The sequence below is a fragment of the Odontesthes bonariensis genome, chromosome 3 (genome assembly GCF_027942865.1).
Source record: "Odontesthes bonariensis isolate fOdoBon6 chromosome 3, fOdoBon6.hap1, whole genome shotgun sequence".
Classification (NCBI taxonomy): domain Eukaryota; kingdom Metazoa; phylum Chordata; class Actinopteri; order Atheriniformes; family Atherinopsidae; genus Odontesthes; species Odontesthes bonariensis.
Genome location: NC_134508.1, coordinates 8,728,267 through 8,748,667, shown reverse-complemented (window position 1 = coordinate 8,748,667; position 20,401 = coordinate 8,728,267). Strand labels below are relative to the sequence as shown.

The window sequence follows — 20,401 nt, the reverse complement described above, 5'->3', positions numbered from 1 at the left end:
CTTCTGGGTTTAACAATGCCAGCCCGACTCACTTCTCTTTTTTCATAAATGTTGCACCACATGAACAAAGGAGCGATCAGCAGGAGTGTTTGATAAAGAAAATGACTTATTGTTTGCTTCGGGGAACCGAATCCCCTCTTTGACGTGTTCAAAAGTGCATAAAGACGATTAATTAGACAGCAGATTACCACGTATTTCTTTTCTTGTAGCAACGGAGACCTTTTCATCTTGTGATGCTTGACACACGGATGATCTGTGATGACTTTTGAGGATTTCTGATCACTGGAGAGTTGGAAAAATGGCCGTAAATGTGCCCATTCATGCGATCAAGGCCAAGTCTCAGTCCACCGCTTGCCCTGAACTATTTTTTCTCACTGTATATCAAATCAAAAAGTACATTTTAAGCACACTTTTTGACTCTTCAGCCTTCGTGTGCTTGTATGAAATATCCTGAGTCTAAGCCAGGGGTGTCAAACCGGTCCATGAAAGGGCCGTGTGGGTGCAGGTTTTTCTTCTAACCCTGCAACAGCACAGTTGAAATCAATTCAATCAACTGAACTGTCTGCACTGAAGGTATTACCAGTTTAGTTGATTGAAGGAAACAAGTCAGTTGTGCTGTTGCAGGGTTGTAACAAAAACCTGCACCCACGCGGCCCTTTCATGGACCAGTTTGACACCCCTGGTCTAAGCAGTCACATGGCTTGGAGTTGATGGATCCACAGCGCACCTGTTGGCTCATAAAATCAGAAATATTTCTCCTAATATTTCTTTAAATATAAAAAATATTTTATATAATATATATATATAAATATATTATTATTATTATTATTATTATTATTATTATTATTATTATTATTATATTTATATATATATATATTTATATAATATTAAAAATATTTCTAATAATTTCCTCAGGTTTTTACCCCCCTTTTGTGATGGTACACATTATATACTGCTTCTCCTTTGCCCCGGTCAGAACCCCATCTTAAGGCTCTCGAGCCGGGCTAGTTGCCATATTAAATGAAGCTGAACCCGTCACCAGATGGGGGGGGGGGGTCCTTCGCTGCCACATCATGAACTGTTGAACCCAATCAGCGCGTGAGCCGGTGAAGTGTGAACAAACGGGGTCGCAGTGAAATGTGTCGGGCGATACACATTGTGGATCGGTCAGGGGGGAAATTGGTGGTTTAATACACCTGTGAGGTGATTACCAGGCCACAGTGTGGGGAAATGTGCGAGTGCGTCTCCTGCATGGTCGCCCAAGGCTGTCGTGTAACTATAATATGCCTGACTGACAGCTTCTGAGCACCTCTGCTCTTCTTTAGGGTTTTAAAGAAATAAAAACAGAAGGTGTTCTCATCAGAATGATAAAAAATAACTAGGGCTGGGCAACGATTAAAATGTTTAATCTAATTAATCGCATGATTTCCCTGATTAATCACGATTAATCGCATTTGTATGCAAAATCCAAAAATGTAGTGTATAGTTACATATGTTAAAACACACTTTTAACATCAGCATCTTTCTGTAGTTTTTATGTAGAAGCCTCGCTCCACTGTCTGTTTCCTTGAATGACTTGCTGCTATCAGTTGTGTGTTTTGCCTTTAAGTGATATTTTAGACTGGAACTACTACGCTGAGAAGACAATTCAACTTGGCAGTGTTTACAGATGACTTTGGTTCTGTCGACTTCGCCGTCTGGAAGAACTTTAAAATGAAAATGGCCGAGTAAAAGTTCCGTACCCTTCTCCATGTTTGGTGGATCCGCCGATTACTTTCTTTTCCGGTTCCGCAGCAGACAGCAACAGACTTTTACAAAATAAAAGCCTGTGAGCAACAGACTTTTACAATAATAAAATAAATAATAAAACATTTACGTACGTCCTCACTGCAGCTGGCCCCGGGTTCGAGTCCCACATTCGACGGCCCTGTGCTGCGTGTTGTTCCCCCTCTCTCTGCCCCCTGCTTCCTGTCTCTCTGAAGTTTGCGCAATAATAATAAGTTAATAATAACGAGTTAACTCGCCCAGCCCTAAAAATAACCTTTGTTCTGTGCAGTGTGGCAAAAGTATTGGTTTAAAACATGCAAATTGGTGCAAATTTGCTGGATTTGTTCCATTTTAAAGCATCTGTGCCAACAAATAAATCATCTTGTAGATTTAGGGTCTTTTACGGTTATTTGCTGTATTATATACAGTCTATCCATTTTATTATATAATTTTTTACTGCAGATAATATAAATAGCTATAATATTAAATAGCTTATAAAGTGGTGAATTAAATGGCTTTCATGCCAGTACACCTTATCCAGAGCAAATATGAAGTAATTTCTCCTTTTTAAAGAAGGAACAGTGGCTTAAGGTTATATAAAACAGAAGTTCAGCAAGAACCCTTAAAAGCACAGTTCCAACGTCTGCAGAAGGAGGACTAATCTTAAAAAGAGATAAACAGCCCCACTACATGTTTTTCACGTCACAATTTATTAATCTAATCCTGTTTCAGTCCTGTTTGGATTAGTTTAATCCTCTAAAAAGTGATCAGTGTGAACAGAGATAGTCATTTTTTTTTTTTTTCACGCATCTGGTCGGGTTCAGGATGTTTTTAGCTCAAACAAGGAAAAACACTCGACTCCGATGGAACATCCAGTCTGCGACCAGTGAAAATGTGTAAAAAAAAAAAAAAAAGTGCATCACTTTGCACTGAACTCCTCTTATTAAAGTGTCAATCGGTCATTTCTTTTGAAAACATGCGAGTTGAAGGAGGCATTTCTTTTGCATCATTGAAGCCAAAAGATAGAACACGACACGGGTATTAATATTTATTTTCCTAACAACCTGAAGACATGAAGGCTGTCCGTGACTGGGCTGCAAAGATGGTGAGTGTGTTGTCATTAAAGGCATTCAGGGTTTTTTATTTATTTATTTTTTATTTTTTAAAAGAACATCTCGTCACTGCAGCCATTGAGGACTGCGGCAGCTATTATGGAACGTGCCAAGGTTAGGTGCTTAAACCGTTTGCTCGGTGTATTCTGCTGCCAACCTTGTGTTGTTATTGCAGAGTGGGGCTAAGATGAGAGAGACGAGGGATTAACTGAACTCCCACACAGCAGTATTACTCTATTAATCGGCTGTCTTTTGTCTATCAAGGTTATAACGACTGCGCTTGGTGCACGTCTGCAAGAGAATGGCAGCATTCATGTGCACGATCACAGGCTTGAGGGTCTCTTCTCCTTTCTCCTTGCTGCCATGTCAGGGTTAATAAGCGATTCATCTTCTACCAATCAAGAACCGTTCCTTCTTTTTTCCTTTCGGTTTTCTTTCTTAGTTGTTTCTTGCATCTATTCTTCTTCTCCAGATGTTGTCTTGATGTATTTTTCTGGGTCTTTCTCTGGTTTTGGACGGCGGCGCCACTTTAACGACCAGCAGAGCAGCTTTTTATTTGAGAGCCTAAAGTATAACTTGTTACCGGACTTTGTGTTTGAGGAACACTTGACCCTGTTTTATGTCGGATGTAATTTCCAGCGGATTCATGAAGTGGTTTTGATCGGTTGCCCACAGCTTTACGTGTGGCTCTCATCCACTACTTTTTAAAGTTATATTTCAAATTATTACGTTTTCCACACTTTCCGTATGAAAGTTATCGGCTAACTAAAGAGAAAAGCAACTCGTGTGTCATAAAAACTGGGCAGCGTACTCTGATGATTAACCTCAGTCGGAACCAGAACCAGGGAGGGCGGCTATCTGCCTGAGGTTTAGAGTGCAGGAAAGAGACATCAGAAAGCACCATAACAGGTCAGGAATACCAGTGGAGAAGAGAAAAAGGAGACCCATACATAGAGAATAAATGGTAAAGAGAGCAGCCTGAAGAGAGGTGCATCATGGGAGGTCCCCCAGCAGTCTAAGCCTACAGCACGATAACTGAGGGGATGTTTCAGGGTCACCTGAGCCATCCCTAACTCTAAGCTTTATTAAAAAGGAAAGTTTTAAGCCTGATCTTAAAGGTAGAGAGGGTGTCTGCTTCCTGAAGCCAAGCTGGCAGCTGTTTCCACAGAGAGGGGCCTGATAACTGAAGGCTCTGCCTCCCAAACTGGCAGCTGTTTCCACAGAGAAGGGCCTGACAACTGAAGGCTCTGCCTCCCAAACTGGCAGCTGGTTCCAAAGAGAGGGCCCTAATAACTGAAGGCTCTGCCTCCCAAACTGGCAGCTGGTTCCACAGAGAGGGGCCCTGATAACTGAAGGCTCTGCCTCCCAAACTGGCAGCTGGTTCCACAGAGAGGGGCCCTGATAACTGAAGGCTCTGCCTCCCAAACTGGCAGCTGGTTCCACAGAGAGGGCCCTAATAACTGAAGGCTCTGCCTCCCAAACTGGCAGCTGGTTCCACAGAGAGGGGCCTGATAACTGAAGGCTCTGCCTCCCAAACTGGCGGCTGGTTCCACAGAGTGGGGCCTGATAACTGAAGGCTCTGCCTCTCAAACTGGCAGCTGGTTCCACAGAGAGGGCCCTGATAACTGAAGGCTCTGCCTCCCAAACTGGCAGCTGTTTCCACAGAGAGGGGCCTGATAACTGAAGGCTCTGCCTCCCATTCTGCTTTTAGAAACTTTGGGAACCACAAGTAAACCTGCAGCCTGAGAGCAAAGTGCTCCGTTGGGAAAACATCCAACTGTGAGATCAATGAATTAAAGAATTAAAGCGTCAACTGAAATGTTTCTAAATGGTTATTGTTAATAGCTGAGTAAACATTAATTCAAAGAAAAATGTTAAAACAAAAAAACTAAAGACAAAAATCAGTTGGTTTATGGAACTATTGTTTCGTCTTAAAGTACATTTCTTCCTTCGTTCTTATTTTCCCTAATAAAAAACAAACAAAAAAACCCCAAAAAACATTTTACTACAACTGGGCGGCGGTAATGCACCGAAACTGCTTTTATCAAACTGCCGCGAAACCACAAAAGAAGAATGCTTTCTTTTTATTCGACTCTGGGAAAGATTCTCCAGATGTACAAATAAAAGCAATGTAACATAAGGCAACTCTAGGGCCATAAGAAATCAGTGTGGAACTGATTCTATAGCGAAAAAAGAGGTCCAGTCTGCTGTTTTCTGCATTGTAGAGCGTAAAGTCCAGCCACAGATGCTCAGTAGCTAACACCACACAAAGCAAGTTATGGAGTTAGAGGGTCAAATTAAAGACGGGTGCAATGAAAAAGACAAGCCAAGATTTAAATAGTCGAATAGTAGTTGAATAAATCTTAGTAAATGCTAATATTCTTCCTTAAAGAAGGTGCACCGACACAGTGAACCCTTAGCAGTGCTTTTTTTTCCACATGAATGAACGAGGTAGCTTTGTTGCTGCCTTCTACTTTCTGTTGAAATCCTGAAAACACGTAAATGTCAGGTTATACACCACCTTCCTGATGACCTTTTTCGATGCTACTCGAGAGTCACTTTTGGCTTCTGTTACTTTCTCAAACGTCATGCCCGGTTAAGATGAACTTTAATCGCTGCATCTTTCTGCGTCCCTTCACTGACTTTTTGTATACTATCGCGTTAGGTGTGACCACACTTCTAGACTTGTAAATAGCACACGATCCTCAGGGTGTTGAGAGAGAGTCGGTTTCTCTTACACAACCATTTAAAGTTACATGGAAAACAAAGGCGCTTAATTTTAACTTGTCAGTTTTTACGAAGTTTAATGGTTAAAACTATAGGAAATCTCTTTCGAAGTATAATAAAATAACTCTGAACAGGCTTATCTAAAGAAACAACTCATTTTGAAGCCCTTTGTATCACCTGCCTATGAGCTATGGAGGCATGATATATATCTGATATTATGCCTTAGCACTTTTTTCAGTTTCACACAAACCATGCAGCTGAAGCAGTTCCTTTAACTACACTTCGACCTATTCTTCCCCTGCCCCCAGCTCTGTTTTCTACCCTCTTGTTGGTTCATCTTTCCCCCTCCTAATGAAAAAGCGAGGCAGATAAAGCCCTGCATGTACTGTGATATTTATAACTTTTAAATTCCTCTATTATTGGTCCTTGGACAGTTTTGAGTGTGAAAAAAAAAAAAACCTTGTAGCTTTAAAGTCTTATCTTGTTTTTAACCATTTTGTTAATATACCTTCAGGATATTTTCACGCTCTTAATGTTTAGAACATTTTTCAGACTTCATACGTTTATGAAGTGCAAAAGCTACTTGTCCAAAAGCTACAAGATTTTTCTCTCACTGTCACTTGATCATCATGTCCTTCATCCCAGATGTTGCAGAATGTAAAGACCTGTAATGTCTACAATTACCACTTCCTTCAATCATTTTGTTCCAAAATGAAGACTGATGTTTACATTAACTGAATTAAAAAGCCAAATCTTTGCTTCGGTTGGTAAATTCTAATTACTGTATTTTCCGAAGTATAAGTCGCACTGGACAATAAGTCGCACTTATCCCAAAATTTATTTCACAAAATCCAAGACCAAGAACAGACCTCGTCCATGTTGATAATAAGATCCGGTGACACGTTGTGTTCAGGTACCTGCCTTTTCAATGAACTCACGGAAACTGTCGACCTCGGCTTGGAAGTCTGCCGGCAGTTTCTGACACACCGCTGTCCGTGCTCTGATAAAGAGGCGGTTGCGTTGCATGAAGCGGTAACACCAAGAAGACCCGCCTTCAAAGTCATTTATATTCATCTCCTTGGCAAGTACCAGGGCGTGGAGACGTGACTGCACCGCTGACGAGCCTCTCCCGGCAGTACGTGTGTCCAAGCACCCACCTGTGGACCCTTTCCTCCAGCTCTGGCCATCTTGCTTTCAGCCCGCGATTAGCTTTCTTTGTTAGCTTATAATTGTCACAAGCCTAGAGTGTCCTCTCCCGGCTGTAGATAGCAATGTTTACTCCTTGTCAGTCAGTATGAATTTAACATTTAAAAACATTTTAAATTATATATATATTGATACAAGTCGCAGCACCAGCCAAACTATGAAAAAAGTGCGACTTATACTCTGGAAAATACGGTATTTTGTCCTTTTAGACTTCATTTTTGAACAAAACTACTCCTGGACATATACTTGTTTTTTTTTTTTATTTGCAGTGTGTTCCTTTGTATGCATCTTAATGTTTCCATCATTTTTATGAGTTGTGTTTGGTTCTTTGGATTATTGATGACGTGTTTAAACATAACTTCACTTTGGGACTAATCATGCAGTTGTTCATCTTAGCTCTCTAACGTACTTTATGTTCTGTTTGTGTGCAAATATTCATGTATGTGAATGTACATGTTTGGATGTATGCAGCATGCACTTTTAGAGGACTGTTTGCTCGAGGTCTCCTACTGATATGACTATGTGCATACTTGTTTGTGTTTGTGTGTGTGTGTGTGTGTGTGTGTGTGTGTGTGTGTGTGTGTGTTTAGGTGCATCCACCCAGGACTCGGATGCCATGGAGCCAGAGAAGCAGGTGGACAGCACGGTGAAAATGGCGGGTGTGATCGCAGGGATTCTCATGTTCATCATTATCCTCCTCGGAGTTGTGCTCACCTTCAAGCGCAGGTATCTGGTAACCAAACAGCATTTAGCGTCGCAGCTTAAATGTGCTATGTGTAGCATTTACAATTTTTCTTTAAATCCTGAGCTCTGTTCTCTTTACCTAAAGAACCGATGGTTGGTAGCCTTTGTCAGACGGGGTTTTTTATTTTGAATTTTTTTTTATTATTATTTAAATTAAAAAAAAATAAAATACATTTTTTTACATTAAAATTTTTTTTTTAAAATATTTTAATTGAAAAAAAAAAAGTTAAAAAAAATGTATTTCATTTTTTTTTTTTTTTTTTTTTTAACTGGACTGGGTTTGTTGTTAAACACCGAGCTGAATCTGTTGCTTTGTATTAGACGGAGGCTACCAACAATCTTTATCAAATCTTTATTGTCTACAACCCCAAATCAGGAAAAGGTCAGACAGTGATTGTTAAACTTCACATCGTCTACTTTTGACTTTAATTTTATTGCAGACAACATGAACGCAGGTAATTTTGTGCGTTTTTTTCCTCATCAGCTTCATTAGATTCGTTCATACATCCATTTTTGCATTTCTGGCCTTCACACACATTCCAAAGTGACACAAAACAACACCTGAAACTCTTCTTCTCTTGATATATCCTCCGTGCCGGATCACAATGTGATTAAAGCTCTACTGTCCCGGCGTTTTTTTTGGAATGTGTTGCAGGCCTGAAACACAAAAACAGATGTGTGTTTTCACAGATTAAAATTAAGCTTTTGAGACAACGCATGAGGTGAAATTAAAGTCAAAATAAGAGCAAGAATCGCTGCATTTTGCATTTTCTCTACCATCCACACCTTCTTCTGATTTGGGGTTGTGATGGTAAACAATTAAACATAAAAAAAAAAGTATTTTATTTGGTTTATTCAGTGCAGCGAAGTTAAAAACTGAGATATTGATAAACTGCTTAAAGTGTCCTCACAGCTTAGAAAGCAACTTTAGATCATTGGATTAAAAAAATATATGATTTAGAATGCTAAAACCTTTACTGCATAATGGTTTATTATTCTGTTTAAATCAACAAAAGCCTTCATAGACATCAGTATTGATTGGAAAATTGCAGGTTACGTACTGATTTGTGGGATTGTAGGCCACAAAATTGTATTCTTTCCTTTTATAAAAGTTCTAATCACGTTTAAACCTAGAAATATACTTCATCCTGTTGAATAAAGATAGAGGGGCCCAGAGTTTTAAATATCTAAACCTGGATGAACTTAATGTTTATCGGTCAGCAGACGTATTAAAGCGGGCTGTGTCTTTGTTAACATGCACACTGGCTTGCCACCATCACCTGCCTTTCTTTCATTTCTCTTATTCTCTGTATTGCTTCATTGATTCCCTACATACCCCCCCCCCCCCCCCCAACCTCACCTTCATACTGCTTTTACAATTTATTTTTGCATAATTTTACATTTTATTTACACGATCCTACATGCAAAACATTGAAAAAACATTTTTTACCCTTCGTCAACACATGCTGCATACTGACAATTATGATGAGCATAAAGTTCAACATTGGAATGATTTAAATACAATGAGGAGAATAAACTAGGAAACAAAAGACGTGTTGGAGCATGTCAAAATGTTTGTTATTGAGAATACTTTGTCAAATAAAAGACTACCTGATTTCCAAAAGAATGATTGAAGAAGAAGAAACATTTCTTTAGTATTTTGGCCAGGTCACAGCTCCTATATTTTAAAGATTGTCCCCCAAAACGAAACAAAACATGAAGGAACATGACAAGCACCACCCTGTAAATGAGTCTTTGTTCTTCCTACAAAAAGGCTTCTAGTTCTGAGATCCTTTTCTTGTCATATGAACCACTGTTTTGAGGACTTGGAGAAGGCTTGCAAGCGTGTCCTTCATCACATCCTGTTGAGGGTTTGGGCTCTTTGATCGCTGGGCTAAACTAAAGTGAGAGTTTGCTTTGCTTTGCCAACATTAAATCAAATTTCTGTGGCTGTTGCGAGTCCGGCGGAAACAGGTTCTGTTTTTAACTTTTATGGACAAAATTTCTCTGTGTAGCCAGAAGGCCAAAGGCTTAAACGCCATTCTGTCTTAAGGCTGTATCCTGCTTTTTGCAGATGATGTGGTCTTGTTAGCTTTGTTGACTACTCGGGTGGTTTGCAGCAAAGTCGAAGCAGGTGGGAACAGAATTAGCAGCTCCAAGTTTGAAGCCATGATCTTCAAGAAAGGGGTAGGTTGCCCATTCTGGATCTAGAGTGCGTTTGCTGCCTGAGGTGGAGGAGTTTAAGTACCTCAGGGTCTGGTTCACTAGTGTAGGTAGAAGGGAGTGGGAGATCGACATCTGCAGTCGTGTGGATGCTGTGCCAGTTTCTCACGTTGAAAAGGAAAGCTGTTGATTTACCAGCTGATCTAAGTTCCAATCTTTAAGCTGTGGTCATGAGTTGTTGGCTGAGCCTTAAGGATAGGCAAGGCAAGTTTATTTGTACAGCACAATTCAACAACATGACAATTCAAAGTGCTAAAAGTGTTTAAACAAAAAAGAAAGAAATAAGAACAATAGATAAAATCAGGAGTTAAAATGTGATTAAGTTTTGAAATTTGGAGCTTTATTCAAATGCAGCTGAAAATAGGTGTGTCTTCAGCCTGGACTTAAACACACTGAGTGTTTCAGCTGATCTGAGGCTTTCTGGGAGTTTGTTCCAGACATGTGGAGCATAGAAGCTGAATGCAGCTTCTCCATGTCTGGTTCTGACTCTGGGAACTGATAGAAGACCGGATCCAGATGACCTGAGGGGTCTGGAAGGTTCATACTGGGTCAGCAGGTCACTGATGTATTCTGGTCCTGGACCATTCAGAGCTTTATAGACCAGCATCAGAACTTCAAAGTCTATCCTCTGATAGAGTGAGAAGCTCAGAGTTGAGTCTCTTATCCCGCCATGTCTCACCGAGAGGAGGCTATGGGGCAGACCCCAAACCCACTTGAACGTAACCCTCTGTTTTGCAGAGGGACTGGATAGCGCAATGGTAAGATTGCCACCTTTCATTTGGGTGACCTGGGCTCAAATCCTGACACCCCTGCATGAAAGGTACTACCTCCAGTAGGGGTCCCTAGGCAAGACCCCCTAACGATACATGCATAAACATAACATAAATGGAGGTAAAGGGCTTATTTTCTTTTGGAGATCAAGGGATACGGGTGATCTAGCCCTTTAAATGGGACATTGGTGGCTATTTGGATGGCTAGATGACCACTAAACCTCCATCTCCAAAAGAAAAGGGACACTTTACTTATGAAAAAAGAGGGTTTGGGCAAAATGGTGGCGCCAACAGGGCAGGAACTGAGACTGGGCCTGTATGTCTCAGATGGAGGTTGAAGAGCTGCCTTGAGAATCAAAGGTCTGGACTGCTTCTGCTAAACTAGTCCCAAATAAGCCAGAAAATGGATTGATGGTGCTTAGATGGGAGACATATGAGAGCAATGGCATAAGCTTGTGCCTCAAATTTTTGTGCTTTTTTAATTTTGAGGTGTGTCTAGAAGCTTTTTCTGCTTTTGACAAATAATGTGATATTCTCTTCCTAAATTTCTGGTTTTTAATTGAATCTTTTTCTCTCTTTACCCGTAAAATGTTCTTTTTACTACAAGGCAAAAACATGGTGGTCTACCATCAGTAGGGGAGGTAGTGCCCCCCCCCCCCCTTTTTTTTTTTTACTCCTTTGTTGAATAAACATGTAGTGACACATTTCAGGAAAAAGATAGTTTTTAGTCTGAAAAGATGTTTACTAGCTTCACAAGTCAGCGGCACGTGTTTCCAAAATGCATCAGGACTGTAAAGATATTCATTTGCAAACTTCTGACTTCTGCCAGTGAATTTTCTGGCGAGCACACGGGCAAGGTTTTCTCCTAATGATTCTTTCATGAAGGCCATATTTGAGCAGGTGTAGCTGCACAGTGGGGCGATGCAGCAGTACTTCAGACTCCGATAAATCTTCCTGAAGGTCTTCTGCAGCAAAACAAGCATTTCGATTTGCTTTTTTTTTTAGCAATCCTACAGGAAGTTCTTTCAGACAGTTTCCCTTTTCACTCTATGAATAATTGTTTCAAAACAAACGGAAACAAATTAATCTTTTCAGTATATTTGGATGAGTTAATCTTAATTTGTTTATTTAAGTGTACCTGTGTACATGCTAAGAGCTACGAAAGGAGGTGAAATGGAGGAAATGAGAATAACTTGGTTAGATTTCCTTCTACCTTAAATCTAAAGCCAATATACGAATAAATCAGGGTGCCTGAAAGCACTGATCTCATCTCCAAGGTGTTTTTTTGTGAGACCAGACTGTATTTATGTCTTTAGAAAGGGTATGGTTGACTAGTTTTACTTAATTAATCATTGTTTAATGTAAATGGCACCACAGATTGAACCAAAAGAGACGCTTTTCTTTCTTTTTTAAGAAATGACAGTTGTTTTTATCCAAAGGTCACTATTCTCAGCACATACTGCACTCTAAACTGAAAACAGCTGATTTATTCATCCTAGTATTTGACTAATATTACCATAAATATTGCCTCTTTTCTTCCTCGGTGGACTGCCATAGTATATTTTACTGCAAGATAACATATTTGGAGTGCCGTTAAGAGACTTTTTCCACCTCAAACTTGCAAAGTACCTGATTATGCAAACAAAGGGAAAGGTAAAACCTCATGGACAGACAATAACACAGGGAGAAACGGATGCCTCGTCGTTTTTCTGAACGCTTTATATCCGTTTCAAGAGAGGGAAAAGAGGGAACCGGGCAGGGCACAGCGTCAGTTTGTAATGCTAATCAGAGGCTAACCTGGCCTAACAGAGAATATCCCAAACAAGATGACCATAAAGGTCTATCAGTCAAAGAAGGAGAAGGGAAAATGTTACAAGATGGTAAAAGGTTGAGACTATAGAGTCGGAACAAAGTAAAACTAAAACAAAACATTAAAAACTGATTAACCCTGGGCTCAAGTGGATATGCTAATGAAATGCTAACCATGCTAACACTGAGCAATATACATTGTAGAAAAAAAAAAAAAAAAAAAATAGGGCTGGGCAACGATTAAAATTAATCTAATTAATCACATGATTTCCCTGATTAATCACGATTAATCGCATTTGTACACAAAATTCAAAAATGAATCCAAAAGTAGTGTATAGCCTTTAGCATTTAGTTTTATTTTAAATGTGCTGCCATATGAATGAAAGTGCCATAACATTTGTTGTGCAAACACACTTTTAACATCAGCATCTTTCTGTAGTTTTTATGTAGAAGCCTCGCTCCACTGTCTGTTTCCTTGAATGACTTGCTGCTATCAGTTGTGTGTTTTGCCTTTAAGTGATATTTTAGACTGGAACTACTACGCTGAGAAGACAATTCAACTTGGCAGTGTTTACAGATGACTTTGGTTCTGTCGACTCCGCCGTCTGGAAGAACTTTAAAATGAAAATGGCCGAGTAAAAGTTCCGTACCCTTCTCCATGTTTGGTGGATCCGCCGATTACTTTCTTTTCCGGTTCCGCAGCAGACATTTTATTTATTTAGTTTACAAAATAAAAGCCTGTGAGCAACAGACTTTGAGAATAATAAAATAAATAATAAAACCTGCGCTAATCTGCGATAAACTATTGGTCGGCGTTAAATAATTAACGAGTTAACGCGATAATAACGAGTTAACTTGCCCAGCCCTAAGAAGGCAAGCATCAAGGCAAGGCAATTTTATTTATACAGCACAATTCATACACAAGGCAATTCAAAGCATCACCACAGTGAATTTGCAAAAAAGAGAAAGGAAGTTGCACTAAGAGATTGTTAGAACAGATGGAGACAGAGGAGAGAGATAAAAGTGACAGAATGAGTGAAGACAAATAGGTTTGGACAGTAGGGGGGGTTACACTATTGGAGACCATTTTCTTAGGTCATTTATATTTCAAACCCGCACACTTTAGCCATTTATCCCAGCGGCAGAGGAAATGTTTTTTAAATCGAAAGTGTTTTACATGCCTTTCAATCCCCGTGAATTATTCTGCCACCGAACGTTGTCAGGAAGCGCGAACACGCACAGCTGTCCAATTAATCTTTTAAAAGCATGGTTACACATGTTTCAAATGGACTATACTTCTTTTTTCTTTTGAAGAAAGCCAAGGGGATGTCGCTGATAATGTAGTGTAAAATTGAATATCGCCGGACAAGGCAGAAGTCTTAATGGGGATTCGGTGTTTCCACAGCACAGGTGCCCCTCAGGGCTGCGAAACAACCAGCACCACCAGATACACTTTTCATAGAAAAGCTGAAAGGAGAGCTGATGAATTATTAATGTTCTTGTAGTCCCCCCCAAACAAGTGCTGATTTGTGTTTGTGCAGCAGAGTAGCCGACCTCAGCTAAGTAACTGGGAAAAGATGACATCTCTGGAGCTGCAAATTGAAGGGAAAAAACGTGTTATTTCAACTTTCTTTCATCAAAGCTTGTTTAGAATTCTGACTCAGCAGCCTGTCTTTTGTGTTTTATTGTTTCTGAGACTCCCCAACGCCTTTGGTGTCCTGGTCAACCTTTAAAAGGAGACTAAACCGTAGCCAAAAAACAAGCAAAATAACAAAATTAATCATTACACAGTGCTTTAAGTCCAGGTCACAACTCCGAACGAATGCTCAAGTATATGTGCAAAGATGCCAGTGGAGGCATGTACTGAAATCAAGCGTATAGGGATGAGTTCAGTATGTGCGCAGAGTATTAGAATAAGTGATATTAAAGAGTTTGTGTGAGAGATCAGTCTGAAGTGTGCGTACACTTGTAGGTAAGACTGATTATTCAGTGATTTCTTACTTACTTTTATCTCAAAAAGAGTTTGGAGCAAAAGAAAAGTTTTGTTTCCTTACACCAGGGGTGTCCACATCCGGGCCTGGAGGGCCGCTGTCCTGCAGGTTTTTAGATGTTTCCCTGCTTCAGATGAATGCATCAATGCATCATTGAGATGTTTCCCTGCTTCACCTGATTCGGATGAAATGGATCTCTTCAAAAGGTTGAAAAGTTCTGCACAATCCTGCTGATGATGCATTGATCTGAAGCAGGGAAACATCTAAAAACCTGCAGGACAGCGGCCCTCCAGGACCGACTTTGGACATCCCTGCCTTACACCCAACGTTTGGTTAAAAGCACCTCGAGCAGCATTTGTTCGGGTTGGACGATGGGAAGAAAAGGCCTTTTCAGAGCTCTAGACTGTGTACGAAACCACATACTACATACTACATACTTGCATACTCATCGATCAGACAGGATGCAGAGCGTTTACCCACAATGCATTTCTCTCCTGCCCGAGCCGAAATCAGCCGGCCTGAAGCTGATTTCGCTTAAGCTCTAAACTCTGTAAACTTTAGCAACATTTGAAACATTTTCAGGCGAGAAAGTAGTCGTTTAGATCCCCAACGTGTTGAAAACCTGACAAAATACCGGCTATTTACAATTTTGTTTCGACGAATTCGGCGCTACTAAAGCTAGCCGCAGTGAGCAACGCACTTCCAGTTATTTTCACAAAATGAAATACATTACATTACATTACGGTCATTTTGCAGACGCTTTCGTCCAAAGCGATTTACAATAAGTGTGTTCCACATTGGTAGGCAAAAGAACTTCAGGTCACGAGAAATCATAAGTGCATTTCCTTCCAAAACCAAACAGTTAAGAGCATAACTGGTGCTAGAGTAAGTGCGGTAAGTTATTTACCTAGACAAATGGGAAGACATTTTAGATACCCGTAAATACCCATTGCCTTTTATCACAGGGAAAGCCATTACGATACAATTGGTGCTTTTGTTTTGAAAACAGGAAGTGAACCTACCCTCGTTGTAGCTAGCTTGAAACTGCCGCTTTGACAGGAAATGACGATCGTCGACGTCACGTTACGTTGCATCTTGGGTAGTTTGAGTATGAGTAGGAACCTCATGATGCACACCCAACATTTCAGAGAATCTAGGTTGCATCCGGGAACTTCTCGCTTACTCAAACTTGCATACTAACTCAAAAAGTTAGTATGAGTAGTAGGAGTAGAAGGAGAAGTATGCGGTTTCGAACACAGCCCTGGTCTTTGATGTGGATCCTAACTATGAGCCTTCTCTCTAAGGACTTCATGCAAGCTGTAGTGTAAAGGAAGTGTCTTTAGTGGCATCCAAATATCACTGATAATTAAATCCAAAGCCAAAATAAATCCTAAACGGATCTAAAGACTGGAAAAAGTCAGAGTCCAAAGTTGTATGGTAGGATATTAGCACACAGCTGCATGTTTTAACTTGCACACATGTACACACACACAAAGGTGTCGTGCATCCATTGTTTTGTGCATTCAGGCTGATTCATCCCAGCTTCCCAATCACCATCCTCTCTGGTAGCTCTTATAATCCTGACAACAATAACAACTGATATTTTTCTTCACAGTTCTTGTCACATACGCCCATCCCGAAGCCGTCCTAAATGATGTTTAAATGAAGATTTCACTGCTTTGAGAGAAATAGGAAAAAAAAACATCAAATTAAATGGTTTTGTCTCCCTGACTGAACAGTCAGAAAAGCTAAAGTGACACTTGGAAAATAAGTTTTTCAATTTCAATGGGAAACTTTCAACTTCTTGAGACTTTTTCAATCTTTTACCATGAAATTTGGCATAATTAATCCAGTGGTTTAGTGTTTAAAGCAAATTCTGCTGGTGTTTTGGGGCTTTCTTTGACAAACTGTTCATGCCACTCTTGAACCTCTGGGGTTTCCTCCTGTTACAGTCACTTTGATATGTTCTTCCATCTTTATATTTCACTTGACAGCACTGTTGGTGAAGACCTATTAAAGTCCACAATGTGGTGATTTATTTTGCAACAGTTTCAATCAGTTTGAATCCCGATAACTTGTTTTCAGAAACACATTTGTGTGTACTTCTTTATCAAGCTGTTTAAAACTCATTTCAATTGGTTGACAAACGTGGGTGAAATGGATGTTTCAGCAAAAAAAAGGTACATTTTTTGTCTTTTAAAAGTCTTCGTGTGACCAAAAATGCTTCTGCAGTTTGACCAAACACACAGAAAATGGAGGTACCAATGAAGCCCCATTTAAAGCATTTAAAGTCGGGTCAGACTGCTTTCTTCTGGACTCTCGGGGTCGACAGAAGCGGGACGAAAATGTGAAGGAAATGAGATGATGATGTTATTCTCACAACAAGCTCTCTGACTCGAGTCTCACGCCCTGTTATGTCTCTCTCTATCTTCCTGTTTCCTGTCCTTGGCTCCGCCCCTTCCTGTCTCTGGCTCCGCCCCTTCCTGTCCCGTCCCGTCCTGTACCTGCCTTGCCCTTTCTTCCGATAGAGAGATTCACACATGGAGAACTCTGAGCGTGGGGTATTGTATGTTTACTTCTAGACATGAACACATCCTCACCTCGGCTTTGCCGGCATTTGTGGGTTTTTTCCAAATGCATCTTATGACAAAGTTTAGTTCTTTTGTTTATTTCATTCATCAAAAGTTAAAACAAAACAAAAAAAAGAAACAATAATGCAAATGCTGAATGAAAGGGGGCAGAAAGAAGCAAACTTAAGTCTTCTACCCCGTTTTCAGTAATCATTTTACGGATTAAATTATGATAAGTGTCCAAGCAAAAAAGAAATGGAAAAAGAACAACAACAACAACCAAAAAATAGCATAAAATAAGTTCAGGTGATGGCTGCTGACCATCCATCTACTCAACATCAAACAAATACGCACACATATCTGCATACACCTATAAACCCATACAAACATATATACTTTCTCGCATGCATGTACACACAGTCACATGAATGTGAATACATATACCTGTACATTCAGTGTCCCATTGGTTTAACCAGCAAATATTTCTGTATCATAATAGTTTTGACAGTTTTTTTAAATATAATGTTTTCCTTTTAAGTTATGACTTTATCTTTTTTCAATTTTTCCTGGATGTTAATTGGCATAAAATACATTTTTATGAGCTTTAAACGTTATTTGGAGAATACTGTAGTCAACCAATTCCTGAAATTTAATCCACTTTAACCAGTGGAATAATGGATTTGTATGCTCTCTATAATTCTTTTTACCAATGATCCTTATGGCTCTTTTTTTGTAAAATAAAAACTGAATTAAAAAGAATGATTTGCATGCATCCCCCCATATTTCAACACAGTAAGTCAGATGTGGAACAATCATAGAACAATATAGAATGTACAATCCTTTATCATCTGTCAACTCTTTTGTTTTATGTAGTAGAGCAATCATTTTTGATCATTTCTTCTTTGTATAGTTAATATTTAGTGTTTTCCAACTCAAGTTCTCACCAATCATTACACCCAAAAATGTTGTTTCTCTAACTCTATTAATTTCTACACCATCTACAACTAAGTCCACACTTTAGAATTTAAAGAAATACCCCCCCCTTCTTCTTTATTTAGGCTTTAAAGAACAGATCTATCATTTAGAAACACTGCTGTCTTCCCCTAACAACTTTTAACAGTAATAATGTGCTGATGCTGTGCACCACCACATAGTAATTACAGATCTCCACATTGTTGAAAAGAGCCTCTGAATGTGCTGTCCTAAGCAACGCTTAGACGGGGGTCTGAAACATGAAACGCCTGATATATTAGTCTCTGTGGCACACGTAATTTTCTCAGCTCTGAGAAACCAGAAGGAGTTTTAAGCTCTGCTCGGCGCCATTAAACAGCCAGATCTGTGTCACTAAGTGGTTGAAATGTAGGCTTTTCTTTTCCTCTTGAGATTTCTAATGCGAGCCATTATAGAAGTCCTCATTTATGCACTCGTCTTGCATCCTGTCTATTCTTTTGTTTTTCTCCCTGCCTGGAAATGTATCTTAGGGCGATAAATGTTGGGAATTTAAAAAAAGCAGAATATTCAGCTGCAAACTGGACTTTTTAAAATGGCCACATGTGATTATTCACCGGTCAGCTTAACATAAGATGCTTTTGGGAAACCCACCGCTGCACATCTGATCATTTCCATCACTGTTGCACGTCATCTATTCTTTGTTTTTTCTGTGTTCTCTTGTCAAAAGTGCACGTTTACAGTAACCAAAGGAACAAATCCATCTTTTCTGATAATATGCATCTCATTTCCTCTACTCGGCGAGAGACGTTTTGATCGTCTGTCCAATACTCTCCCAGTCATCTGCTTTTGATCCACAATATGTCACAATAATGCTGTTATTTGCCATCATTTTTCAGTATAAAAGGAGAGACAGAAACCGAACGGATAAATTATTCCACATTACTGTGTTTTCTACGGTGGGAGCGGGTTGGCGTAATTGATTTTCAGATCAGAGCAAACAATTATGATGGAATTTTCTAAAGTAAAAATATTAAAGCCTGCAAGCCGCCCCCAGTGTTCGGAAGAAAAAAAAAAAAGTTAAAATAATTAGTGAGATTTTGTAGGGTAGAAATGATGTGTTTGGCTTCTGCAAATAAATCACAGGTGGGTGATTGAGATGAGAGATATGTGGTGATATCCTGCCGAATGAAGCGCGACGCTTCACAAATATCTCCACCCACACTGTTCTGGGCTCAGAGACAATCCGATCTGTGCCTGTCGTGCAGCGATTGCTTTGGGTTTATCTTTTTCCACTAAAAAAATCCTAATTTACATTCAAATGTACGTACACCTCTTTACTTTTCTTCAAAGATGAGAATGGTACGAGTTGAGCTGGTGTCACGAAGAAATGCAGATAAATATGCGCTCGTCAAGAATTAAAGATCGTCATGAGGGTGTCTGACCCGTGATGGGTTGGTCCAAAGCCTAAAGTAACCCAACTTAAAGTCTTTATTTACCCAAAGTTATCAAACCATGACCCTTAACTTCTCTAAAGTCACATTTCCAGAAAGCATGAATACTTAGAAATTAGGGCTGGGCAACGATTAAAATCTTTAATCTAATTAATCACACGATTTCCCTGATTAATCACGATTAATCGCATTTGTACGCAAAATCCAAAAATGAATCCAAAAGTAGTGTATAGCTTTTAGTTTTATTTTAAATGTGCTGCCATATGAATGAAAGTGCCATAACATTTGTTGTGCAAACACACTTTTAACATCAGCATCTTAGTGGCGTAGTGGGTTGAGCAGGCACCCCATGTACAAGAGGCTATAGACCTCAGACGGCCCTGTGCTGCGTGTTGTTCCCCCTCTCTCTGCCCCCTGCTTCCTGTCTCTCTGAACTTTACTATCCATTAAAGGCACAAAAGCCCCAAAAAATAATAATAATAAAAATAAAAAAAACTGTTAATGCGTGATAAATTTTTTATTGGCGTTTAATAATTAGCGTGTTAACGCGATAATAACGAGTTAACTCGCCCAGCCCTATTAGAAATAAAGGCAAAGTGAACAGGAAGTGATGAAGGAGATGATCTTTACCGTTCAGCACCTTCCTTTCTTTGTATATATTTCAAACATTCCACCTTAAGAAGAAAGAACAGAGACCCTTAACTTCATTTGGAAATTATAGTTGTGCTCTGATCTGCAGTTTTTTTTGAATCCCCACAATATGCCGCTCCCCAGATAATTTCTGTCTATGAGCAAAGAAAAGAGGCGAAACTCAGCTTGGATCCACTGCAAATGGCACAATCTTTCAAAGCCCAGCGGTCTCTCGTTGGGGCTCGGTAGAAAGTTTTGAGTGCTTCCACACTTGTTCGGAGATAAATTGGTGGTGTTAACACCGACGGACAGATGCACGTACACACAGCAGACCCTCCATTCTGCAGACGTGACACACGGTTGAATAATGTACTCTGCAGCTCGCTGAGATAAATGCCTGATGGTCCACTTACAGCACTGTTAAGACTGCTGATGGCTGAGCATTTATAC

General features: G+C 39.8%; 1 protein-coding gene across 10 annotated transcripts in view; it reads left to right on the top strand.

Moving 5' to 3' along the window:
• The window catches only part of ptprt (protein tyrosine phosphatase receptor type T), a 427,933-nt gene that overhangs the window by 281,220 nt on the left and 126,312 nt on the right, over positions 1–20,401 (top strand). For 6 of the 10 annotated variants that reach the window (XM_075460193.1, XM_075460191.1, XM_075460192.1 and 3 more), the window contains one exon: positions 7,403–7,538. In XM_075460193.1, coding sequence (XP_075316308.1) covers positions 7,403–7,538 — 136 coding nt within the window. Of the gene's footprint in view, positions 1–7,402; positions 7,539–16,877; positions 16,911–20,401 lie in introns of all 10 variants that reach the window. The other 4 variants (XM_075460189.1, XM_075460187.1, XM_075460186.1 and 1 more) reach the window with 1 other exon arrangement.